This window comes from Lathamus discolor, chromosome Z, assembly GCF_037157495.1.
Source record: "Lathamus discolor isolate bLatDis1 chromosome Z, bLatDis1.hap1, whole genome shotgun sequence".
Lineage (NCBI taxonomy): Eukaryota > Metazoa > Chordata > Aves > Psittaciformes > Psittacidae > Lathamus > Lathamus discolor.
This window is the reverse complement of record NC_088909.1, coordinates 46,463,899-46,491,260: the sequence shown is the minus strand read 5'-3', so window position 1 is coordinate 46,491,260 and position 27,362 is coordinate 46,463,899. Positions and strand designations below refer to the sequence as shown.

The window sequence follows — 27,362 nt, the reverse complement described above, 5'->3', positions numbered from 1 at the left end:
CAATTTGTAGTATATTATTGCTTTTGTTAAAACTCCAAGATAAAATTAACTCTTTGTCTTTTCTTTGGTTTAAATAGATCCTTATTAGTGTATTTCTACATCTCTAGACCTTAAAATGTCCTGAAAGGTTGCTTGTTTGGTGCTATGGTGCAACATACTGATACTTCTTTCAGTTTTAATCCCTGTCTCTTCCCTATATGCTGTATCATCTCTTGGGGTTCTAACATGCATATAAAATGTTTTCACTTTCGTAGTTTGTTTTTTTTTTTTTTTTAGCCAGGATAATGACCAAGGTGGTAAAAGCATTAGGAATTTAGATCTGTGTCCATTTACCTAAGCTAAGTAACAGCGTTGTGTTGGACAGGGTTGTGTTGTGTTTCTTAGCTTCTGCTACTTTACTGCTGTGTGAAAATGCATGTTTAGGCATATGTGAGTATGCATAAAATCTTGATATACAGCATACAGAGGAATTACAGTGCTTCTGTGCTTTTTAAAAATAATACATGTATAATTGTTAATTTTTTTTATTTTTAATTCTCTTTTTTTTGCGTATATTCCTCGTGCATTGAAAAATGATAGTCAACAGACCATAGGGCGGCTTGGGACTCACAGCAAGCCAATCCACATCATTTGAGGGCTCATCTAGGAGCTGACAGACATGGTGGCTCAGTACAGGTATTTTTCTTCTTTGCATGACTTAATCAGTCATCTTACACTATGTAATACTAGTGTCCTGTAGTGCATGACATGATTACTATTTTCATATTAAGCTCTTTCCAGTAATGTTCAGAATGTTCGTATTATTCCCTACTCCACAGTTGCCTAGCTGAAATTAAATCGGATGCCAAAAACTGTGTATCTTTATATATGTGGAATTTCTGCTACATGTTTCTTAGTGACAGCTAAACCAATGGAGCTATCTCTTTCTGAAGGAATATAGAGTTAGATCAGTGCAAGCAACTGAAGTTTAGACTTTTGATGTGGTTTTGGTTGTATTAACAACTAAACCACTGTTGACTGAATCCAGTGTTGTCCAACCTCCCCCACCCCTGCCATTGCAGGGTGTTGGAACTCCATGATCTTCCAACATAAACCATTTATGGTTATGATTTTTGCTCTTTAAGCAAACCTCAAATTAAAGTGTTAAGTAGTGATTTTTGCTTAAGCTCTGCTACTTTTGTTCAAACAATAGTTGACTAGAAGAATGTTTCTCAGGGCAATACTAAACACTTATCAGTGGAAAATGAATAGAAACCAACAATTTTTCCTTTGTTATTAGTGTTTTTAATCTTTAATTAAAGAGCTTTTTTTCCTGGTGTCGTGGTTTAAACAAGTCAGCCATAAACCACACAGTGTGTCCACTCACTCCCCACCTTCTTGCCCTCCCCCTGTTCCTGGAGGGATGGAGAGGAGAATTGAAAATAATGGAACTCCCACGGGTTGAGATAAGAACAGTTTAGTAACTAAGGTATAACAAAAACCACTGCTGCTACCACCAATAATAATAATAATGATAAAGGAAATAACAAGAGGAAAGAATACAACACCTCAACACCAGCCGACCAATAACTCGCCCCACTTCCCCCAGCTGAGCACCGACCAATACCTCGTCCAACCCTGCAGTGAAGTAGTCCTTCCGGGTAACTCCCGGTTACCTCCTGGGCATGCTGTACTGTGGTATGGAATACCTCTTTGGCTAGCTTAGGTCAGGTGTCCTGTCTCTGCTTCCTCCTGGCCTCCCCTCCTCCCTAGCAGAGCATGAGGCTCAGAAAGTCCTTGGCCAGACCAAACATTTGAGCAGCAACTGAAAACATCGGTGTTATCAGCACTGTTCCCAGGCCAAAAAATCAAAACACAGCACTGCGCTAGCTACTAAGAAGGAGAAAAATAACTGCTACTGCTGAACCCAGAACACCTGGTTTGCTCTTAGTTTTATTATTTGGTGTCTTGTTCTTTGAATATATTTAGGGGCAAGATGATTGGAATAATATTTCAAGAAATAGCAGCTTTTTATAGAAGTATTTAAAATGCCAGCTGTGAAGTCTATATGAAGTTTTGGGCTTTCACTCCAAAATTAAAATAATTTAGCTTTGTAAAGTGTTATCTGGGGAAATGTCATGGTTTAACCACAGCTGGCAGCCAAGTACCATGCATCCACTCTCTCACACTGCCTTCCTCCCTTCTTGGGCAGGATGGGGAGGAGAATCCAAAGAATGTAAAACCCATGGTTGAAGTAAGAACAGCTGAGGAAGTTGGGGCTGTTCAGCCTGGAGAAGAGAAGGCTGCATGGGGACCTCATAGCAGCTTTCCAGTATCTGAAGGGGGCCTACAGGGATGCTGGGGAGGGACTCTTCGTCAGGGACTGTAGTGACAGGACAAGGGGTAACAGGTTAAAACTTAAACAGGGAAGTTTAGATTGGATATAAGGAGAAAATTCTTTCCTGTTAGGGTGTTGAGGCACTGGAATGGGTTGCCCAGGGAGGTTGTGAATGCTCCATCCCTGACAGTGTTCAAGGCCAGGTTGGATGAAGCCTTGTGTGGGATGGTTTAGTGTGAGGTGTCCCTGCCCACGGCAGGGGGGTTGGAACTAGATTATCTTGAGGTCCTTTCCAACCCTAACTATTCTATGATTCTATGATTAATAATTGAAATAAAGTGCAATGTAATACTAATAATGATAGGGGAAATAACAAGGAGAGGAATATAAAACTGAAACAGAAAAGGGAAAAAAAACCGCAATAAACAGCAATGATGCACAATGCAATTGCTCACTATCCACCGATCAATACCCAGCCTGACCTGGGCAGTAATCTGGGCCTTCTGGGTAACTCCCCTGATGACATGGTGTGGTAGGGAATACCCCTTTGGCTAGTTTGGGTCAGGTGCCCTGTCTCTGCTTCCTCCTGGCTTCTTGTGCCCCTCCTCACTGGCAGAGCATGAGAGACTGAAAAGTCCTTGATCAGAGTAGGTGGTACTGAGCAACAACTAAAACTTCAGTGTGTTATTGACATTGCTTTTAGACTGAAGCTAAAACACAGAACTGTGCCGGTTACTAGGAACAGAATGAGCTCTATTGCAGAGAAAACCAGACAGGAAAAAAAATACTTTATTTGTCTGCTGCATTGTTGATTCTGACAATCCTAAGTTACATATGTTTCTCATGAAGTTTTACTTTGGATAAAAATTGACAATGCTTGAAGAAAGAATGAGAAATCCGGGGGTAAAGAAAACAGTGCTGTAGTCTCATCAGTGTGATAATTCCGTATCTTTTAAATTCTTTGAAACACAATTCAAACTTTAAAGTTTCTAAACTTTGTTGCTTTAGAAACTGCTGTCATACAAGAAAGTTACCAGATAATAGTTAATCACTGTGTATCAGGAAAAATTTAAAAATTGTTCTGTGCTTGCCTTAAGAGGTATTTTTAAAACTTTACCTGGATATTTAACTTGAAGTGCATTAGTTCCCTCAATAACATTAGTTTTAAAGTTAGTAATTTATCTTTTGAGAAGTGTATTAATGTGGAATCAAAACCAGATTCAAAATTTTATCTTCCAAAATTATTACATTTCTTATTTTTTTAATTTTTAGGTTAGAAAAATACGTATTTAACTTGTTAAATTCCAGTTACTGGAACTTCTGAATTTTATAACATACTGTTCTTTTGGCAGTTGGAGCACTTAAGAAACCTTTTATTTTGTCTCAGGTATAATGTAACAATTGCAGGAGTATTTGTTCCATTGTAATAGATGTTAAACACTCTTTGGGAGTGGAAGATTATTTTCTAGGAAATACCAGTAGTATTCCTTTATGTTAATATAATGTTCCTCCTTTCATTCTCAAAGAATGTGGTCGTTCTGAGATCAGATCCCTTAGACCACCTAGGACTAAGCGGTTGCCATGTAAGAAGAGCAGTTTTCAGAAGTGCAGTCACTTGGTCTGTGTCTTTGAAGATTAAGTGTATTTTCAAGACATCTTAATTGTGGAGCTGTCATACTTCCTCATTAAAGGCGCTTACAAAACCACATAATATCTTCAGTTTTGTTTTGAAGTTTGAGCCCTTGACTGTTGTCAAATACCCGTTTGTTGTAGTGATACTAACTGAATCATGCTGTTAAGTCGGACAATTAGCTGGCTAGTTTAGCTGAATTCCTAAGTGCCCCCAGGAAGACAAGTTCTAAAAGTGCCACAGATAATTCTTCAAAGGAAAGTTGAGTCTAAAATATGAAACTAAAGTGTATTGTTTTTGGTTTTTTTTTCTGTAACATTGGTGAGTCAGTGCTCGTCTTTGAGATCCATTGAATTATCCATTTCTCTGCAAGAAGAAAAAAAAACCCTGGCAGGTAATTTGGAAGTGACGAAATGTTTTTCAGGTCTCTGCTACTAGTCGTTTGCAATATTACTGTTGGTGTTGTCTCTAAGATACTTTTTTAGAAGATTGTTAAAATACTTTAGTGATAAGAACCTGTTGGAGCGAATCCAGAGCTGGGCTTTTTCAGCCTGGAGAAGAGAAAGTTCAAGGGAGATCTTCCAGTACCAAAACAGGGTCCACAAGAAACCTGGAGAGGGACTTTTTACAAGGAAGGGCATGTGGGGACAGGACAAGGGGGAATGATTTTAAACTGAAAGAGGGGAGATTTAGATAAGATATAAGGAAGAAATTCTTCAGAGCTATAAGAGTCACTGCAACAGGTTGCCCAAGGAAGCTGTGCTGTCCCATCCCTGGTAGTGTTCAAGGCCAGGTTGGACAGGGCTTGGAGCAACCTAGTCTAGTGGAAGGTGTCCCTGCTTGTAGCAGCGGGGTGTAAACTGGATGATCTTTAAGGTCCCTTCTAACTCAAACCATTCTACGATTCTTCACTGCGACATTTTAAATAGAACTGAATGTAGATATGCATGTAGTATAGCAGCCCTTTTTTCTGGTTGGTGTAGCCTTATTAATGAAAGCAACTTGTACCTACCAGCAGTTCATTCTGCTACTTCTTGTGTCTGTCTTATTGTAAACTTGCCTCAGTTCCCAAAAATGTCAGTTGCACAACACCAAATCGATTCGTTCTCTGCATGAACTGCAAACTGCTTATGCACTCATAAAGACTGTACTAATCTGTTCATTACTTCTTCTTTTTTTTTTTTTTTTCTCTTTTCTCTTACTCTTTCTCATGTTTTCCCATTTGGAAATTCTTTTAAAAAAGAGGTTAAATTAAAAGATCAGGTTAAAGAGTTCCCTGTGCAATGCCACAGGGCTTGAAAGATTCTTAGGAACTGCTTGAAAGGTTAGATATTTGATATAAACTGCAAGACATCTCTGCTTAAAGAAGTCAAGATAGCAGTGAATTAGATGAAACAAGTCAATTTCCCTAAGCTTTTGTGAATTAAAAAAAGTTAATTCTAGTGTGACTATTTTTTTATATTTTTATTATTCTTTTTATCTTAACTGGAAACTTTTTGAAGGTAAAAGACAGCATCCTCTAGTATCACTAAGGAATTGCTGGGGCTTGAAGGCCGGCTTTATTATTTGAAGAGTAGATAATTCAGTGACTGAGATGGGTAGTGAAACAAAGGGTTATTTCTATGTCTTTTTCAAAGTAGTGCGATTTTTTTATTGTAATTATAAGCATGAAAACCAGCAAAATTTTGTTTTATGAGAGACTTTTTGAATTATTTTTCAACATAGCAAGTAAAAGATTAGTTTACACGCTAATCCAAAACAAAGCATGGGACTAGCCATATTTACTGTTACTATCTGGGGAACTGGTATTCGGGCTTCCCTTTGTTGTCTTTTAAGTGGCCCTTATCAGGCTTCTGAAGGACCATATATTTAAGAAACTAATCTTTCCCACAATTGATATGTCTCATTAGATAGCAGGGCTAGTATTTTATTTGCCATATGCCTAGAGGATAGCAGGAAACATGATGCATATGCTTCTTCATGTATGTGCTTTTCAAATTAAAGTTTTAACTGATTAAATTTGAAGAAACTAAATTTAAACCATGATAAGTTCTGTTCTCAAAGTGCTTAAAGTTGTTTCATATTTTTCAGTTTAGTGATTAATCTTCCATTTATATATAATTGAGTACCTTAAGTTAATCTTCAGCATTGCGACACTTCTAATTTGAAACTTAGCTTGAAATACTAGTATTCAGAAACTGAATTATGTGAAATTTGGTGACATTTCGTTGAAAAACGTTCATGTAGTTTTAGTCAACAAAAGTTTTAGATGCAGAAATGTAGCTTCAATATCCACGTTTTTCTTGACAACTGTGTACGAATCTATTAAGAGATTAATTATGCCTCCCATCTTTTATTAGGCTGCTGAGGAAATCCAGTCCAACTCAAGTCATAAGTAGAGAAATTAAATTGAAAGTTTGTGTTTAAGCAGTATTAGTTTTATGTATTGGTTCTTCTCTCTCCTTTTCTAAAGTTACAGCTTTTTATGTAGATCCACTATGATGCATTTTGTTTGTACCTCATTTATGGTACATCCTGACTACAGAATTTGGTGTACCATACCTTCAGTGCAAATACTCTTCCAGGTGACTTACTCTGGTTCAGTTTTGTTACATTCCCGTATCTTTCCACCTGTGTCATGATAAGTTTTGAGAGTGATTGGCATGTAGTTAGAGAAGTGTAATGGTTGGTCTAACTTGGGCCTGTGTGCACCAAGCTCAGGAGTGTACAAGTGTTCTCACTGCTTTGTTTACCATGCATTATCAGTCTATTACAAAATGCACTTTTCGGTCAAATTGGAAAAAAATTTACTGATGTCACAGGGAATTAACTTCTGGCATTGTAGGTTATTTTAGCAGATTACAGAACTTTCAGTTGTAAGATCATACGGTCGAATAACCTTACTGCTACAGGAACTAAAGCAATGCTGCCTGCCTCTTTTTGTGCTTTTGAATGAATCTTTGTTGTTTTTTAAAAAATGTAAATATTTTGCTCTGTTGCAGGTGTTTTAATTTTTGGTTCTGCATCTTACTGAGACCACTCTTACAGTTCTTTTCAGCAGTAGTAGACTAGATTGAAACTCGGGCCATTTGTGATTCTGGGGAAGCATGACTGATGCTGGTTTTCAGACTACCAGTAAATAATACCCTTTGGTTCATTTACACTTTCAGAGGTTTCAACTCTTTCCAGAAGGATGAATGTCATTTCCTTTTATCTAAACTAAGCCATACAACTGGCAGTTATACTTGATTGTATTTGGTTGTGTATTTGGTGGATGTGTCAGGTGTTCGTATATAGAAGGACTGAAGACTCCTTGATGTCTGTCTCCTTGACAGAGACCAACCAGGGCAAGGCAGGACAGTCTTCCACTCACTGATTCAAAGATTTATACAAAGTTTGTATCAAAGATTCTTAGAGAAAACAGTCAAATTATTAAGAAAATACCTTAGGGCAAATATTGCCTTGAAAAGAAAGACTTCTCCCACAAATGTTTTGCTAAAGTAGAATTCCTACCTGTTTCTGACACTGAATGTTTAGTACTTCTGCCATCCCCAGTGATATGAAACTAAGCTTAAACCACCATATTGAAACTCTACTGACTTACCAGGCGTCACAGAAATAAAGTCCAATCTCCCAGAATTCTCCAGTTACATTGTCCAGGATTCAAATAACTAGTCTTGGAATCTCACATTTCCTTTTGCTTTATCACTGGGCTGTATGGGGGTTTTGATAGTGGTTCCTATTCTAGTGAAACTAGAAAAAGAAGAAAACTCAGCCTGTTGTAGCACATTCCTTTTGCTTTATCACTGGGCTGTATGGGGGTTTTGGTAGTGGTTCCTGTTCTAGTGAAACTAGAAAAAGAAGAAAACTCAGCCTGTTGTAGCACATTCCTTTTGCTTTATCACTGGGCTGTATGGGGGTTTTGGTAGTGGTTCCTATTCTAGTGAAACTAGAAAAAGAAGAAAACTCAGCCTGTTGTAGGCTTGTGGCATGAAAAATGGCTTAAGTTCAGCAATCTTTTGAAGCTCTGTATTTGGTTGCAATAGGAACCACAAAGCAAACCTAAATTCGCAAGGCTCTGTTAGCTTAGGTTATAAGTAGATGAGGCATAACTCATGCATTAGGAGGAGAGCTTGGAAGGGTGACGGGAATAGTAACATTATGATGATGATGACTTTCCTTCTCTTTGCTTTCTTCTACCTTAATCTCTGATAATGTTTTCCAAGTGTTTTCTGAAATCTTTTATGTTACTTCACCAGAACAATATTTTGTGTAATGATCCTTGGCCTGTAATTTTGCTGATACTGTACCTAGTAGACTTCTTGGTACTCTAATGAGTCAGTCAGCACTGTCAGCTGCCCTGACCAGATTTGCCCTTGTCTGCATCTAGTTAACCATCTTCCTGGCAGATTCCGTGAGGTGAATAAGCAAGATACCACTGGAATAGCTTCATGTAGAAAAACTGAGAGAGAATGCTGGGTTACATTTAGTTTAAAGTCAAAACAAACATTCCCAGAGAACCAGAGCTGTCCTGATGGCTCAAGAATTTACAAAGGAATTTGAGAATAAATTAGTGGGAATTAAGATTAATCTATTTTTTTTTTTTTTTTTTTTTTTATGACAGTAAGTGTGCTCATGCTCTGATAATGAAAAACAAACACCACCAACACTCTTAGGTCTAGAAAATGTCTTAAATTTCCCTTCCTTTGGTGAGTACTCTTTGAGGTGCAGCTGAAACGAGCCACACAGAAAAGAAAACTAAGAATCTTAAATGCACTAAAGAAACAGAGATAGGGTAAGGCAAGACTGAATGAACTGATACCAGGAAAGAGGCTTGTACCTTTCCTTGAGGCTCTGAAGAGACATGAGGGAGATGAGCAAACCTGATAACAGGATTGCTTTGCTTAGTTCATGCTCTTTGAGTCTGCCATGTAGTTGTCAGTTCCAATGGTAGATATGAAAGAAAAATGGCAGGAGTGCAGGGATGCAGGAATAAAACATGGAAAAGATACTGTTACTGGAATAAAAAGAATTATGGAATAAACAAAATTGACCATTTTTTTGGAGATGTATCTATGGCACTAGCATAATTTCAGGTATTTCTGGTGATTTCAGGTAGTAAGCTCAACAAATGGAGAACTGAACACAGATGACCCAACTGCAGGCCATTCAAATGCACCCATCACAGCTCCTGCAGAAGTAGAAGTACTGGATGAAACTAAGTATGTCCATCTTTTTATTTTCTTAGGATCCTGTGTGCTCAGCTACTTCAAAATTTTTATTGTATAATAATTAAAAAATATTTAAAAAATGCCACTGGTGGAGCGCAAAACTATAGTGCTATACTCAATTTTGGCTTTAAATATTTAAATAATAGGTTTTCTCTAACTTGTGCTTTTTAGGCTAAGCCCTCAGTAACACATCTCTACACTAGAGAAGTGCACGTGTTTATGATGTTTCAACTAATTTTAAAATAATTATTTTAAGATAGTTTTCTGACTATCAAATTACATATGAAAGATGTAAAATTCTTGCTCTGTGTTCCTTCTGATTCTCTTTTTTTTCCCCTTACTCTCTTTCTGTATAGCTGCCAGAAAGTGTTGAACATGTGGTGAGTTCTACAGCACATGCAGGCAAAAATAGCCCTAGGGGCTTTGTTTTTGTTAGTTGGTGTAAAACTAATGTCAGAAATCTTTAAAAATAACAAATCCACTTGAAAATCACATAATGTTTTAATATTATCAAAAAACTGTTTTTGCAATTACACCTTCAGGTGCTATTTTGCCTGCTTCAAATCTTTGCTTTTAAGTTGTGTAGTCTGTAGTGTACTTTATTTAATACTCTTAAGTGAGTAGTAAAATATTTTCCTACTTGCTGTCCTGTTTTTGAGGAAAAAACATTCTTTCCAGATGTAGCATTCAACTAGTATTTTAACATCTAGACAATAACTCATATAAGCAAGTAACAAATGCTAGCAAATACTTGAAATTTGCCTGTTATCTCTGAAGCATAGTATTTACCAGAGTATTAGTCTTTGACAACATGCTAGCAAATTACTAAAACATAACTTCAGGGTTCCTTAAAGTTACAGTGTAATGAAAATGGGAAAATATTAAGGTCTGTTAACATGGGATGGACAACTTACGTATATATGTTTGAGTGCTAAAGTCAGACTTGCAAAATATTCTTCATAGTTAAAGGCGGTATAACTTTCAAGATGTTTTTTCTATAATATTGCTTGGAATAGGATTTTACAAAGATATGGATCTAGTTTATCATAAAATAGAGGCACTCAAGTATGAGAGATGAATCACTAGCATATCAGTCCAGTAACCATTAGTTAATAAATTTTGTAGGAGCTGTTTTCCTAAGTTTTAGATAAAGGGAAATACCTCAAAGTAATTTTTTTTTCTTGAAGTTATTTTTCTGCAGGTTCTGGTTTTTGTATATAAGATTTATGTGCATGTGTAGTTAAAAATCGAGAATGGAGGTGTCTCTTGTACCACACTTGTGCACTAGCTTTCTATGAGCACTGCTAAGACCACTTCTGTACCTGCCATCTTGCAGAGTACTGTATTATTATTATTCTAGCAAGAATTCAGTTTTCTTATGTATGTATATATTTAAAGAAAAAAAGAAAAAAAAAAAAAAAGACCCCCCAAAGCAAGGGTGTTGATGGACTGCACATAGAGCAATCCCCTATCCCTTCCCTTTGGATAAATGCCATGATAACCTTCCTTTTGTCCAGTTTATGTACACCCAAGAAAAGATAGAATTTCTAAAGTTTTGAATACTGCTTGCCACGATTTAAATTTATACTTAGTTATCCATAGAAAGTAAGAGAATTCTCAGAAGCCAAGGTGCTGCAGCTGCTTTAAAAGCATAGCAGCTCTTTTCCTCTGATAGGAGTAACAGATAGACAAATATGCTATCCTTTATGGCATAGTCTTTACAGGTTTTGTTACAGACAAATACCTAGTCTCAGTATCCTACTCTTTAGATTAATCTTTTTCAATATGAAACACACAGATGAATTTTCCAGCAATGTCTATTTAAACTGCAATTTCCTCATTCACTATTTTGGGTTTTTTGAGGTTAGATTAGTTTTTATATTTTGGCAGTAATTAAAGAAAAACACACATCCAGCATTGCTATCAAACATCAGTGTATAGGTATACATCTTTTTATCAAGAGTAGTACTTTAGAAGGTTTAAGTGATTTTACATTTTAATATTATAGTTACAAGCTTGATATCAAAAAGTATTGTGGGACATCTTAACATCCATTTGTAGATCTTACGCTGCTGAAGATTATGAGGAAATTCAAGTATCAGTATTTTTTATGTCTGTTACATAGACATTTCCTTTTTAAGAAGACATTGTGGTATCAAAAGGCTCTGACTTCATGCATCTTTGCTGTTGCTGTGTATAAGTAGCACGCATGACTTAACAATGACAGTTGGGCATTGGGTTTTTCAGTGGGCTGTGGGAGTTTTTGTGTGGGGTTTTTTGGGGGGGGTATTTTTTATTTTTTTTTATTTTTTTTGGTGTGTTTTTTTTTCAAAAGTAGCTTTCATCCCTATTTCAGTTACTACTGAGTGTAACAACTAGAGTTGTAAAGTAGGGAGAAGACTAACCTGATCACTGTTCTGAACTGGTACTTGTAGATCTTAATCTTCTACAGACGGTCTTCCAGTTATCACTGATCAGTTAGCCTTTCTTCCTTAACTCTTTGCTAGTCTTAACTCTTTGCGAGCCATCAGAACAGTTGCTTATATGAAGCATGTGTGATTTGGATAAACAAAAGGCCCTGCCATGGGATGATGGAGAAGGTCAAACAGGAAAAGATGGTTTGATCTGTCCTTTTTGCATTTTGCATTCTTTTTGCCACTTTACTGCAAGATTATTGATAGGTGTTTAAAGTGCTGCCCCATTTAGAAGACAAATGTGAGAACACAGCTATCTCAACACAAATGAGAACTGAAGTTGATTTAGTCTGTTGTGCCAAAGGACTGCTCAAGTGGTAGAGGGAAGGGTATTTAACAGAAAAAAGGTATGATAATGTAGTAGGACAAGAAATATTCATCATACTGAGATTGCTACCTTAGCTAATATCTCAAAAGTCACTTTAGATTCTACCAGAAAAGTTGTTTCTTGGGTTTTATAAATTGGTATTATATTGCCTGCTATAGACATGTTTTATATCATATGGAGGAAGAGGTTTATGGTCATTAAATACTTTCTTTTAAAAGAAATAAAAGACCATTTCCTATAAATAGAAATTTTCAGATCAAATCTATTATGCATTTGGAATGCATATTGAATAATATGATAAATTTGTGCTTTAATACTCATTAATAATGCCTCTGTCTGTAGTTTTAAGTATGGTTTCAAGCAGTGTAGTGAGTGTTGGAAGTGATAATGACACCCCCTCTAGTGACACTATTCTTGGGAACATGTCTGCGTTTCTATTATAAATTATATTCTTCAAGAGATTATGCATATGGATCTCTAATATCAGTGTTACCATTTCTTCCATAAAATTTATTGTCAGGCACTGCAGTCTGATCTCTCTTACTCCTGTGTTAATGTGTATATATTTAAAGTGACATTTATTTGGCCTTGGAAGGTTTGACAAGTCTGGCATTTCTAGGTTGGTAAATACACATTTCAGTAAGTTTCCAAGCCAGCCCTGTGGTTTGCAGTGCTCTATGGAATTTGCATTCTTTTAACAATTTTTTGCTATAATATATATTAAGAAGGGATTTATTTTCTCACACCAAATACAGTCTTCAGCATTTAGTGAAATTCCCTGAACTAGAATACAGTTGAGTAGTTGTTACACAAAAACAAACAAACCACACAAATGAAAAAACCCAAAACAAGCCAGAAACCACAAAACCAAAACAAAACAAAAAAACCCAACCAACAACAAAAAAACAACCCTAACCAATAAGATGACACAACTCTTAACAGAAATTATAGTATTATGCAAACACCAGAAGACCAGGAGATAAAAAAAACCAGTGCTTTATATTGGTTAAAGATAGAACTCTTGAATTCCCCATTGCATGATGACCTTTTACTGTGGTTGACAGCGAAGCAGCAAGCTAAACTGGCTATGGAGAAGAATAAGGGAGAGTATCAGATTTGCAGCAGGGATGGATCAAAATTTTCTGGGTAGGAAAGCAAGAAAACCTAAAATGTCCTTGAATTACACAGCAGATCCGCTCAGTCCTGAACATTTTGATCGGCTATTCTTTGAGACATGCTCATATAAGCAAAGTACAGTTAAACAGTGAAGAGTTAAAATTCCAGATTGTTTTTCTAAAATATAAATTGTCTGCACAGTTACATCTCCCTGCAGTTATTTGTGACCTGTGTTCTGTATGTAGTAAAATTATGAAAAAAATCAAGACAAAATTTTTCTGTAAGCTTTCTTTAAGGCTTCCTAATCTGAAATAGGTACAAAAGGGATTTAGCATCACAGTCCAAGATAGGATTTCCTCATTCATGGCATGACAGGATAATTCACACTGAAAGGGAGGGGGTACTGGTTTTTTTTTGTTTTTTTTTTTAATATATATATATATTAATGTTATGTATACATACACAAAATACTTTGGAAAAGGTTGGGGTGAAAGATGGATTAAACTAATTTGGACTCCATGCATGCGCATATAAATTCAAAGCTTAAGTGGTAGTGTTAGTGGCTGTAGACAAAAGCTAGGAAAAAGGCTTAGCAGTTAGGGTGATATTTCAGTTGCAATTGGTGGTCTTGAATAACAGTTATAACTGTCTTAGAAGTACTTTAAAGTTAATATGGTGTGTTTCTGCTAGCTGTAAAAAAATACTTATCTATGTAGTTTCCCCTTACTGAATTTTAATTTTGGGCTTCCTTTCCACCAATAACCAATTTATTTTTTTTTTCCTGCTGAAAGTTATATAACTCTCAGAGCAGCTCTGGTCTGCTTCTGCCCACTGCTACTTTTTCAGTGACTGAGCAACAGGGTGCCTTGGAGGTTTTGAGAAGGTAACTTCTGTGTCCCCTTACTTTGGATGTTGTTGTCATCCCTCGTAGAACTTTATTTTCAGACCCTTATTGTCCCTCATTTTCAAATGCTTTCCCCATTTCCCATATTCCAAACTAAATCAACAGGATTACTTTTGAATTTTAGCAACATAAAATGCCTGGTGAACTTAAGGACTTATAGATAGTTTATTCACGGTTTAACACACTTGAGTGTATAGCGCCTGCAAGTGAGGATTCAATAACCAAACTACAGAACTCCATAGGGCAACCTAAGGTAGACAGCTTGCATGTCCACTTTTGATTGAAAATTGTGAATACTTTCCAAACTGGAATTTCTGATTTTAAAGGTGGTGGTCAGGAGCTGGGTGATGCATAATAAGGAATAAATGGGGCAAGAAGGCCAGGAAGCTTCTGTGGATGGATAAGGAGCTGCTGAGAAAACTTAGAAGTTAAAAAGAAGATTATAGAAGGTGGAGAGGAGGACAAGCAGCCTGGGAAGAATACAGGGACACTGCTCGGGAACCTAAGGACCAGGTCAGGAAAGCTAAGGCCCAGTTAGATTTGAGTCTATCAAGGGATGTCAAAGGTAACAAGAAAGGCTTCTATAAGTATGTAGCAAACAAAAGACAGACTAGGGATAATGTGGGCTCTCTTTGGAAGCTATCAGGAGAACTGGCTACACTGGATTTGGAGAAGGCTGAGCTTCTCAATGATTTCTTTGCCTCAGTCTTCACTGGCAAATGCTCTGACCACGACGCTCAAGGCTTGGAAGGCAGATGTAGGGACTGGGGCAACGAAGACTTAAGAACATGTTGTAGGAGAGAATCAGGTTCAAGATCATCTTTGCATCCTGAATGTGCACAAGTCCATGGGACCTGGTGAAATCCATCCACAGGTCCTGGAGGAGCTGGTGAACCTAGTTGCTAAGTCACTGTCTGTCATATTTGCAAAATCATGGCAGTCAGTGAAGTTCCCGATGACTAGAAAAAAGGAAATATAGCCCCATTTTCAAGAAGGAGAAAATGGAAGACCCTGGGAAACTACAAACCAGTCACTCTTAACTCTGTACTTGGCAAAATCTTGGATCCAGTTCTCCTGGAAAGCGTGCTAAGTAAGGCACATGAAAAACAATGAGGTGGTTGATAATAGCCGACATGGCTTCACAAAGGGCAAATCCTGTCTGAGCAATTTGGTGGCCTTACTATGATGGGGCTACAGAAATGATGGACAGGGGCAGAGCAGTTGACATCATCTACCTGGACTTGTGCAAAGCATTTGACACTGTCCCACATGACATCCTTCTCTCTAAACTGGAGAGACATCAATTTGATAGATGAACCACTCGGTAGATAAATATTGTCTGGATAGCAGCACGCAAAGAGTTGTGGTCAAAGACTCAATGTCCAACTGAAGAGGAGTGGTGCTCTTTAGGGGTCAGTGTTGGGACTGATCGTGTTCAACACCTTTGTTGGTGACATGGACAGTGGGATTGATGCAGCCTCAGCAAGTTTGCTGATGACACCCAGCTGTGTGGTATGGTTGATATGCTGGAGAGAAGGGATGGGATCCAGAGGGACTTTGACACGCTTGAGAGGTGGGCCAGTGCCAAGCTCAGGAAGTTCAACCAAGCCAAGCGAGCAGCTCTTCACCTGGGTCAGGGCAATCCCAGGCACAGCCACAGGTTGATCAGAGAAAAGATTCAGAACAGCCCTGCAGAGAAGGACTTGGGGATGTTGGCTGATGAGAAACTGAACATGAGCCAGCTTCAATGTGTACTCACAACCCAGAAGGCAAACCATATCCTGGGATGCATCAAAAGTAGCGTGACCAGCAGGTCGAAGGAGGTGATCCTGCCCTTCTGCTGTACTCTCGTGAGACCTCACTTGGAGCACTGCATGCAGTTCTGGTGTCCTCAACATAAGAAAGGCATGGAGCTGTTGGAACAAGTCCAGAGGAGGGCCATGAGGATGGTCAGGTGTCTGGAGCAGCTCCCACATGAAAACAGGCTGAGAAGTTTGGGGCTTTTCAGCTTGGAGAAGAGAAGGCTGCGTGGAGAACTCGTAATAGCCTTCCAGTATCTGAAGGGGGCCTATAAGGATTCTCTTTGTTAGGGACTGTAGCAACAGAACGCAGGTGTATGGGTTCAAACTTAAATAGGGGAGGTTCAGGTTAGATATAAGGAAGAAGTTCTTTACTGTGAAGTTGGTGAGGCATTTGAACAGGTTGCCCAAATAAGTGATAAATCTCCATCCCTTGCAGTGATCAAGGCCATATTGGATGGAGTCTTGGGCAGTATGGTCTAGTGTGAGGCAACCCTGCATGTGGCAGGGGGGCTGAAACTAGGTGATCTTAAGGTCCTTTCCAACCTTAACCATTCTGTGATTCTATGACCGAGTGATCTGTAGCTGGCCAGCTAATTGTGAGGTAGTTGCTGCACTGTAAGTTCTAAATTATTTCATAGCAGATTTAAAATAGCAAAAATCTGTCTGGTCTAAAGCTGTGGATTTGTTCAAATCACTGCAATAAGGGAAATATTTAAGGTCTCGTTCCCTGTTATATTGCTCCAGGGGCTTAGGTATTTTCCTGTAGGAACTGCGCTGACTGATTAGTGTACGTCAGTTTCCCTGTCCATGGCAGGGGGGTTGGAACTACATGATCTTTAAGATCCCTTCCAGCTCAATCCATTCTGTGATTCTATAAGGCTAAAATTACATGTAAATGAAGTAGTTTTCTTTGTGCATTTATTGTTTTCCTCTTTATTTTCAAAAACACTTCCTGGACTTCTGCAATCCTCCTCTCTATTATCTAACTCCCACTAATTCTTTTTCGTGGGGTGGGTTTGTTTTCCTTTGTTTTGTTTTTTCAGTTAGTTTCAGATTGCCTCTATTTACTAAGTGAAATTTGCAGTTTGCCAATTTTAGTTTCATTCATGTAGTATGCAATAAGGCAGTAGAAATAATGTCAGTATATCTCAATATACTTAAAGGTGTTTTCACTGTAGTAGTATCATCACAGCACTGAATCAGAATATTTATTATATTGTTATGAACATTTTCTTTTAACTTATTTTGAGGGAATAACCTTCAGGAAAGCTTTCCCAAGTTTTGGCTGATGAAGGAAGGTCAAATTGTTTTCTTGTATTAACAACAGTAGTGTTAGAAGTGCACAGTTCAGGTGATACAATCTGAAGCTCATGCTTCAATTTGGTGTATTACCAGTTAATGTGAAAGAGTACTGAGGTAATAGAACATTCCTTATTCTTACAATTTTAAGTCAGACTGTAATGCTTATGCTTTTGATACCCTCACACAATTGTCTAAACTTAATATCCATTTCTATTATAGCTTTCTTTATGCAATACTTTTTTCAAGTAAAGGTGAAATGTGTCAAAAATATCTCTACTTCAGTGTCTTTCACTAATAAATCAATCACCTACAATAGAGCTTAATGTGTTCTTTATGCTGGCTATACCTGAACCACATACTTCAAATGAAACAAGTAAACAGTTTAGTTTTGTGATTTCTTTTTATATCATATGTAATTCATGTCACATCTGCAGGTGCTGCTGTTTTTTCAAGCGGAGGAAAAGGAAAGCCATTCAGCGCCACAAATGACTATAACCAGGCAGAACATGGGAAATGGCTTATTTGTTCAACTGCTGTCTTTTGATGTTAAAAACAAAAAGATCCCACCAAACCTTTGTAATGACCACACGTTTTCCAAGGGCTCCCTTAGAAACAGTGTCATGCTTGTGTGCTTTGATTTGGTTCTCCTGCATCCGTTTTTTGTTTCTTTAATTCATGTTTTCTGAAAGCTTTAAGGTTTTGTGAAGTATGAATGCTTCTTTGACCATCAATAAATGGGCCAATGACATGGTACAAATGAACAGTATCTTCAGCAAAACTAAACTTGAAAAATATTTCTCCTGTCTTAGGAAGTACTAGCAATGTCTTAGCTGAAGACAGATGTCATAAATCTGTTACTTGCTTTTGATATGCTGCTACAAACTCAGTCTTAAGATTTCTTTTTTGACATCTGCATTGAGTTCTTTTTGTCCCAGTTATACAGTACTGGTGACACAGTAATCAGTTTGTATCTGCATTAAACCCTCTCTGTGATATCATGGTAAAGTCGCTGTGTAAAGATACTGAGGAGGCTGATTTAACTGTTGATAGTTGTCTAAATACTATTGAAACTAATGAAAAGAAAGTACGTCTCTGGGTTTGAAAACTTGCTGCTATTATGCCTATGATGGAATTGCAGAAAAGTTCAAATAACAAGAGTTTTTATATAAAGAATACAAAGTTTGTATAATTTAAGTTGTTCTTCCAGTAATAATAGCAAAATTGAAATACCTTGATAAGAAATCTATGGAGGAATTCTAACAGAAGAAAGAAATATTAATCTGGTTTGAGTAGAATCAGTATTAAAGCCTATTCATTCACTAAGGTAATTGATGATTGACAACATCTATAAAATATGGATGTGCCATGTAATGTTAGATATCTGCTTGAAAATTCTTCTACTCTTTAATTTAGAAAACAAAGGCAATGGAAGTGAATTTGATTTTTTTTTTTTTTTTTCCTTTGAGTACTGGCCTGTAGCACCAACAATTTCACAAGATTTTTTTTCCTGGAAACTCCCTGTCTTTCAATGTAATGTAACTACTATAGTAGGATGGAAAACATGTGTCAGGTACTTCCCCACTGTCCAATGAAGAACCTGCAATATGAACAAAGCAGCAGTTCTGTAGACAAGGCAGCCCATTTTGTATTTTCTTCCTCAGAAAATACACGCTTCTTCTAAAGCCATAATGACAGAAATGTGCTTTTGTTAAGCTGCCAATTTGTGGTAGTTTAAGCCCAGCCGGTAACTCAGAACCACACAGCTGCTCGCTCACTTCCCCCCCTTTCTTTGCCCCCCCACACTCAAAGGGATGGGGAGGAGAATGCAAAGAATGTAACTCCCACAGGCTGAGATAAGAACAGTCCAGTAACTAAGGTATAACACAAAACCACTGCTGCTACCACCAATAATAATAATGATAAGGGAAATAACAAGGGAAGAGAATACAACCACTCACCACCTGCCAACCGATACCCAGCCCAACCCCAGCAGTGGTCTAGCCCTTCGGGGTAACTGCCCCCAGCTTATATACTAGGCATGACGTGCTGTGGTATGGAATACCTCTTTGGCTAGTCTGGGTCAGGTGTCCTGTCTCTGCTTCATCCCAGCTTCCCCTCCACCCTGGCAGAGCATGAGATTCAGGAAGTCCTTGGTCAGAGTAAACATTACTGAGCAGCAACTAAAAACATCAGTGTTATCAGCATTGTTCCTAGGCTGAAAGTCAAAACACAGCACTGCACCAGCTACTAAGAAGGAGAAAAATGACTACTACTGCTGAACCCAGGACAGTATCCACCCCTAATTCCATACAATTCATGTCATGCTCAGATCTCAATTTTTTTTCAATATACCATCACTCTTGTCTCATATATATATATACATTCATACACACACACCCTGCCACACAGACAAATAAGAGAGATATCATTCCTTAGTGCATGGACCAATCCCTAGAAAGCTGCTGAATTCATCTGGTCCATGATGTCGGCCAGGAGGAAGCAGAGACAGGACACCTGACCCAAACTACCACAGCACGTCATGCCCAGTATATAAACTCAAGGGAGTTAACCTGGGAAGGGCTAGATTGCTGCTGGAGTTGGGCTGGGTATCGTTGGCAGTTGATGAGCTGTTGTATTCTCTTCCCTTGTTATTTCCCTTATTATTATTGGTGGTAGCAGCAGTGATTTGTGTTATACCTTAGTTACTGGACTGTTCTTATCTCAACCTGTGGGAGTTACATTCTTTCGATTTTCCTCCCCATCTCTTCAGGAGCTGGGGGAGGAAGAAAGGGGCTGAGTGAGCAAGTGGCTGTGTGGTTCTGAATTACCGGCTGGGCTTAAACCATGACAGTTCTTTGTGGCACCCAAGGTGGGGCTGATGTGCCAGGCTGTCTGATCCACACAGTCCAGTAAATCCGATTGTCCCTTACCTCCACCTGGCTGGAGGCAGGGCTCCTCTAATAGTGATCACAAAATTGGTCTCTTACATTTTATAGAAAGGGATTAGTCTTCTTTACCACAAGAGCTGGAATAAAATCAGCTCTTCCTGAATCATCTGGGAACCTGCTCACCAGAGACTGAAGCTGCATCTTCCATGGGATGACCATCCTTGACCTTTGTTCTCCTCTTCAATTCACACACCCGTCCATCCAGAGCTGAGGTAGGTTTTCCATCCCACTTCCTCATGTCTTCTCCGTGATCCTGCAGGTAAAACCATAGGGTGGCCCGTGGCGTATACCTTCTATATCTTCTATGTCAAGCAGTAGGACGCCTTTTGTTAATAGCTGAGACGTGTTGGTACACGTGGGGAGCTGAATAGATGGGATAGATCATCTCTCAATTTTTTGAACTCCTGGGACAGTTTTTCCACAGCTGAAATGATGGGAGGGGTGAGATTGTCTTCAAACTCTTGGAGCTGATGGATCACTTCATCCACTGTTGGTGGTACTACATGATGCCAGGTTATCGATGCCAGTGATATGATGATGGTGCACTGCATGTTAATTTCGGCCACATGGGTCATAGACATTCGACTTCATCTGGATCTACGGACACATTCCCAGCATCTGGCCTACGATAGATCATCTCTACAATGGCTAATCCACTCAGAGACTGGATGCCTTTCTCTAGTGTGGCCCAGTTGGCTGAACAATTCATAACATCGTCCTTGCACGGAAGCCTTTCTTTCACAACTGCCAAGAGCTACCTCCAAAGGCTGAGGGACTGTTTCTCTTTTGCAATTTCTTTGTTAATTCCCGATTCTCTAGCAAGTGATCCCGTCTGCTTGGCTTCCCTACCTTCTATTTCGTGACTGTCGGCCCCATTGCCCCAGCATCGGAGCAACCAGGTGATGATGTGTTCACCTGGATGACGAGTGAAATCTTTTTGCATATTCCATGGCTTGTTTGAGGTCCGGGATTGAGAAGTCACCTCTTCTTCTTCCTCTTACTCTGATCCACGTAATAATAACTCTTGTTCAGATGCTGTCCCATTTAGTAAGTGCATTGGTTCTTCATCTTTCTTCACTGCATGGTCTGCTTTTTGTGTTTCTTGTTTGCTTTTCATCCTTGCCTACAGGGGCAACCGTTATTGGTACAAACTGGTCCGTTGGTTTAGCTGCAGTGATTATCACTGTGGTTGGAGTGGTCTTCAGTAGCTGTTGTCGAGGTTGGTGCAGCTGCTGTGCTTGGGGGTTGAATAGCACCAGCACCTGTGCTGTCTGTTGCTCTCAGGGTTTGAATAGCTGCTGTACTTGTCACTGGAGCCGGTGTAGCTGCTGTACTTGGAATAGCCGCGTTTTCTGTTGTAGTCGGAGTTTGAGTAGCTGCTGTACTTGTCACTGGGGCTGGTGTAGCTGCTGTACTTGGAGTAGCTGCGTTGTCTGTTGCTTTGTCATCAGATCCAGGGACAACTTTTTCTCTTTGAAGGTGCTGGATAGTGTTGAACAGGGCTCTGTAAGCATAGGCCAAGCCCGAGCATGTTGCCATGATTTGTCCCTCTCTGGTATGACCAGGATGACAATGCACCTCATTTAACTGCTTTACTAATTTTTCTGGATTTTGCATTTCTTCAGTGGTGAAGTTCCAAAGCAGTGGAGGGGCCCACTGGCCTAGATACTTGCCTGTACTATCTCACACACTCTTGCCACTCATGACTATCCAGCCTCAGGGAAAATCTCTTGGTCCTCCTATATTGTTGTCTAATCCTAGTCAAGACCCAACCCCGACTCTGCTTAGCTTATGAGATCAGACGAAATAGTCATGGCAAAAACATGACTGTTCGTGTGCCAACATGGTGATCCCCATCGCAATCAGCAGGCAGGTCTCAAGGGTACTCAAAAGCCATTCAAAACCTTCAGAACTCCCACATGATGCTGTAAATAGTTTGGTGGGAGAGCTGGAGGTGTTAGAGAATGTCTCCTTCATAGGCTGACCACCCAAGGAGGATGAAAAAGGTGTGTAATGGGTAAACACTTCCATTATATATCTCCCAAAGTATAGAGGTGATGACCACACTGGGAACGCAGGCCAGATCAGTTTCATTATCAATGAGTCTATTGTATTACAAGTCTTTACCATAAAGTACAGCAAAACAACAACCTTAGTCCAGGCCCCCCAGCTGATAAAGCAGCATATACCAGCTTTAAGTAAAGTACGACATGCTGAAACTCTGAGATCAAGAGCAACAACTATCAGAGTCAGTAAATCAGCATTGTGGCAAGTGGCTGTTAATCCGAACAATGAATGCTTATCACAGATACGATTAGACTCACTCTGGTCAGATTTGTCATTATCTCGACACTTCTGGCACTGTGTTGGGCACCACAAAGAACTGTCATGGTGGTTTAAGCCCAGCTGGTAACTTAGAACCACACAGCCCCTCTTTCTTCACTCTTCCCTCTTTCTTCCTCCACCTGCTCCCAGAGGGATGGGGAGGCGAGTCAAAAGAATATAACTCCCACAGGTTGAGATAAGAACAGTCCAGTAACTAAGGTACAACACAAAACCACTGCTGCTACCACCAATAATAATAATGATAAGGGAAATAACAAGGGAAGAGAATACAACTGCTCACCACCTGCTGACCTGTTCCCCGCCCGATCCAAGCAGTGATCTAGCCTTTCTGGGTAACTGCCCCCAGCTTATATACTGGCATGACATGCTGTGGTATGAAATACCTCTGGCTAGTTTGGTTCAGGTGTCCTGTCTCTCCTTCCCCCCAGCTTCCCCTCCTCCCTGGCAGAGCATGAGACTCAGAAAGTCCTTGGTCAGAGTAAACATTACTTAGCAACAACTGAAAACATCGGTGTTATCAGCGCTGTTCCCAGGCTGAAAGTCAAAACCACAGCTCTGCACCAGCTACTAAGAAGGAGAAAAATGACTGCTACTGCTGAACCCAGAGCACGGTTATTGAAGAAGTTGTGTGAAAGATAGAAGAGACTAGGCATATTTGTTGACCAAAACTCAGATTATCTCAATTTTTTATAATTCTTTGAACTAAGTAGCTGGTTTTTGGTTTTAATCCACTCACACCTTTTGACATACTTATTTATTTTTAATCTGTTTAGTTGTAGCATTTAAAGTGTGTATTAAAATAAGGGCACATCTTTGAGTTCATTATTGCATTTACAAGGATTTTAATTGTATTTTGTAATTTATATTTCCTTAACAGCCAAAAGTGTATTTTATTATTTAGATTAAGTGCTCATATTTATGCTTTGATCTTTGTCATTATTACTGGTTTTGATCTGACCTTTGTCTTTAAAATACCCGAACGTGGCCTACAAAAATATTCTGTGTAACAGGTTGTGAGTTTCCACTCCACCAATTTGTGTTACTCTCTCAAAATCCTGAAATTACTTCTGTGTTTTTATTTGTGCTGAAAAGGTAGGTTACTTGACCATTATTATACAAAAACATATCCTTCTTTGTAGTACTTGACAAAATTTGTTGCTTTGTAAGATTTGATTTGAAATTTTCTCACACTGTTAATTTTGAGGGTTTTGATCTGTACAGTGTTTAAATGATCTGAACTCCATACACATTATAGAAAGTGTGTGTATTATGAACATAAAATATTTGAATACATGAAAGCTGTTTTTTTTGCTGAAATGACTAGTATCTAGGCACTTGCTTTTCAGCAATATTTTTTTAAGTGCTTGATTTTAATGCTGAAGGTTTTCTTCTAGTAAAGCAGTGAGTACTAATGCAGGTATGTTAAGGTTATGCCAGTATGATCTGCATTTATATCCTTTATTTTTTCCTCTCTAATGAATTAAATATTGGCTGGATATCTAAAAATGAAATACACATCTGTTTAAATGTAAGACAAAAAAATAAAGATAGTTTTTTAAAATTCGCCTTTTTCCCCCATTCCTACCGTCTTGGATGAAATAATGGAAGCCATTAGCCATTATTTGTTATAAACAGTTTTAAACTTTTTGGACAGCAAGGAATTCAGAACCATGTTACTCAAAATGCTACCTCAAAATTACTGTTATAGTTGTGTCTGCTTAGTTAACAGGTGTTATTGTTATATGATTTAATATACCTAATGATAACAATAGAGTGAAGAGACATCAATGCACATGTTTGTAACTAGGAAATCTGCTCAGGGTCTACGTGGATTAAAGCCTATACTGTCTGTGCCAGATAGAATAAAAACCATTACAGATACTGTGACATGCGCGATAAATGTGCCTTTAATTTTGCCAGGTATCTTTTTATCTAGGAAAGGAAGACTGGTTATTAGTTCTTCAATCACAACCTTTTTTTCAGTAGCAATGATTGCTCATTTATATGATTTGATATGATATAAAAAGGGCATATTTACTTGAGAATAATGTTAATATGTAAAATCATTTGCTAGGCTTCTAGTTAAGACTCAGCATTTTGCTTCATAAGCAGTTATTTTCATTTGCTTGTACTTTTACAGATCTACAGAATTATTGCAAGTAAAAATTTTTTTTTTTTTATTCAAACTGAAGTTTTCTTTTTTGAGACTTCGAATTTTAACACCTGAATGCTTAAAAGTACACCACCGTGTATTTTTCAGGAATTTTTAATGAGCTTTCAGTAGGTTTTTTGGAGGATATTTCAAAGGTGAGGATGCAGAATCATCATTGCAGAATCATTAATCAAGAATTAAGCCACACTGCAGCTTCATTGATTGTTTTATCAAATTAAATAATGTATTTTCTGAGCATATCTTTCACATTAAGTTTTCAGGATGAATGATAGTAACTGAGATTTTTAAGGACATAATCAGTTCTCATATGCTCAATTTTTATTTTTCTTGGGATTAACTGGAGGGCCTGAGGAGGGAGACCCGGGGCTGGACAGGGCTGCTGGAGGTTCTCTGCTGCTCTCTCAGCTCGTGGCAGGGCCACCTTCAAATGGCAGTGATGCTGCAACCTTCCTTCAGGGAAGGGAGAGGAGCTCCTGGGGAGGCGAGAAGCACACAGACACCTGGAGGTGCCCAAGGCTGCCTTTTCACTGGATATTGCTGTATCGGAGCCAGCGCCTTCCCAGTGCTTTGGAGCACCCACTGCTGTCCTGCAGGGCACAGGAAGGATTCTCATCCCTAAGGCTGATCTGTGCAGGGGCTTTTTGCCATTCTGGGATGCCCCTGAGGTGAATGCAGGTTGCAGGAGTGAAGAGGTCAGGCAGTGGTGGTGTCCCTGGTAGGTGTGACCACCCTGTGGGGGCATGTCCTGCTCAGGTGCTTATGGAACAGCTGATCGCCAATTTGGGGTCAGGAAGGAATTTTCCCCCAGGGAAGATTGGCACAGGTCCCCAGGGTTTTTTTTTTTTTTGCCTTCCTGCATAGCGCTGAGCAGTCTCTTGCCAGGGCTCCTCTGGTCTGTTCTGGGCAAGTTCCTGCTGCTCTTGCAGTAAGTAGATGCTGCTTCTGTGACCTGAAGACACCACTGGAGCCCTGGGTTTGCAGTTCAGGAGGAGTTTTTCCCCCAGGGATACCGGCTGTGGTCCCCAGTCATGTTTTGCCTTGCTTGGCTGCACTGAAGTCAGAGCCATGTTGGTAAGGTGCCTGCCCGCTCTTGCAGCCCCAGACACACCGCGTGCCCTGCACCTCTAAGGGGCTGCCACTTTTCAGCTGTCCCTCTATTCAGCAGCAGTGCAGTTCCATCTTCGATTTGCATTCATGTCATGTGTTGGTATCAGCGTGTTGGTACCAGTGTGTGTTGGTACCAGTGGGAGCCTTCACCTGCAGCTGTGCTGTCTGCCCTGGCACGTCCACTCCTGCCCATGGGCCTAGCAGCACCCTGGCATAGCAGGAGGGGTGGTTGATTGCCCAAGCCAAGCCCAAGCCCAGCCTTGGTGTCTCTGCAGCCAGAGTGCAAGCCATGTTCAGCTGCTGCTTCCTGGCCACTTGAGCTCAGCCTCAGGGATGCACCAAGCACCTGGTGCTCTGCACACCTGTGGTTCTTCCCATCCAGGTCTGCTTTGGCACTCGGTGCACCACAGAGGTGGGCAAAGCCCTTCTGCACATCACACACTCGACCCCTGTTCTGCTCTCCACTGCCAGCTTTGCCCTGAGATGCTCCTGTCCTTGCTACTCACAGGTGGTGGGAAAGTAGAGAAGGAAACAAGGGGAGAGTGCTTTCTCATCCTCATGACTTTTCCACTTTAGAGCACTCAAGATGGTATTCGTGCAGTGGGGACAAGAGGGGAGCCCACATGAACACAAGCCTGACACCATCTTTGTCAATTGGTGCAAGGTGATGGTCAGCAAACGGTGCTTTCTCAGGATGGTTTTTCTTCTCAAGGACCAAGGCCTCAGTGGGGTTCACAGCTTAAAGCCTCAGTGTCTGCAGACTGCATAAGGAAGGCATTTTTTATAAGGGTGGTGAGACACTGAAACAGGTTGCCCAAGGATGCTGTGGATGCCCCATTCCTAAAAATGTTCAAAGTCAGGTGTGATGAGGCTTCAAGCAATCTGATCTTCTGAGAAGTGTGCCTGCCCTTGGCAGGGGGAATTTGACTAGATGATATTTAAAGGTCTTTTTCAACCTAAACCATTCTATGGTTCTATGGCAGATATGGCTCATAATTCTAGTTCACATCTGATGGCAGTTCGGAGACTGTGCTGCTGGGATTCCTCCTGTCCAGTTTGCAAATAGCAGATGGGTGAGTATTCTAGAAAAACAAAACAAAACAAACAAACAAACAAAAAAAAAAACCCACAAAAAAAAAAAACCCAAACAAAAAGTATTCCTGTCTGAATTCTGGGGCATTTTTGTTTGCGATAAACTAATTTTATATATCGTGTTTTCAGCTATTTTGTAGTTACTCTTTTGCGAGCTATGTATATCTTTTTCTTTATTTGCTTGATGCTGTTATCTTTTGTTTTTTTCTGGTTTAGTTCACCTTTTAGGAATATATGCTATAACTTTTGAAACAATTACAGTAATTATTGTGAAAGAGGACTTTGACATCAGAATGACAGGTGAGATTTCAGGTTTTGCAAATGCCATATTGTTTTACAATGCAATTGCACGCTGCTTTTTCAAAAAACAGCGGCCAATTTTGAAGAAACTGTCAATATGCCAGGTAGTTCCTCTTAGCAGATGTATTAGCACAGGGCGCAATTTGCTGTGCAGATGAGCAATGCAAAGCTTTTTCTTTAATGTCATGGAGGCTGGATTCATATTGAGTCTCATTTTGACTACATGGCACTCAATCTCTAGAGGTTTCTTGTCAGTGCTTACAAATCTGATGTGTTATGAGGACAGTACACA

The 27,362-nt window shown here is 39.4% G+C and overlaps 1 protein-coding gene and 1 long non-coding RNA gene across 3 annotated transcripts in view; both read left to right on the top strand.

The window, feature by feature from the left end:
* CSNK1G3 (casein kinase 1 gamma 3) overlaps positions 1-19,635 on the top strand; it is a 65,010-nt gene extending 45,375 nt beyond the window's left edge. Inside the window, exons 10-12 of one of the 2 annotated variants that reach the window (XM_065662580.1) lie at positions 580-675; positions 9,063-9,169; positions 17,539-19,635. In XM_065662580.1, coding sequence (XP_065518652.1) covers positions 580-675; positions 9,063-9,169; positions 17,539-17,593 — 258 coding nt within the window. In that variant the 3' untranslated portion in view covers positions 17,594-19,635. The remainder of the gene's footprint in view (positions 1-579; positions 676-9,062; positions 9,170-17,538) is intronic. The other variant, XM_065662581.1, reaches the window with a different exon arrangement.
* A 250-nt stretch (positions 19,636-19,885) lies between these two features.
* On the top strand, positions 19,886-23,959 carry LOC136004867 (uncharacterized). The gene is made up of 2 exons (XR_010608605.1): positions 19,886-20,264; positions 22,827-23,959. It is a non-coding gene; the product is annotated as an uncharacterized LOC136004867 (long non-coding RNA).
* The last annotated feature ends 3,403 nt before the right edge of the window (positions 23,960-27,362 follow it).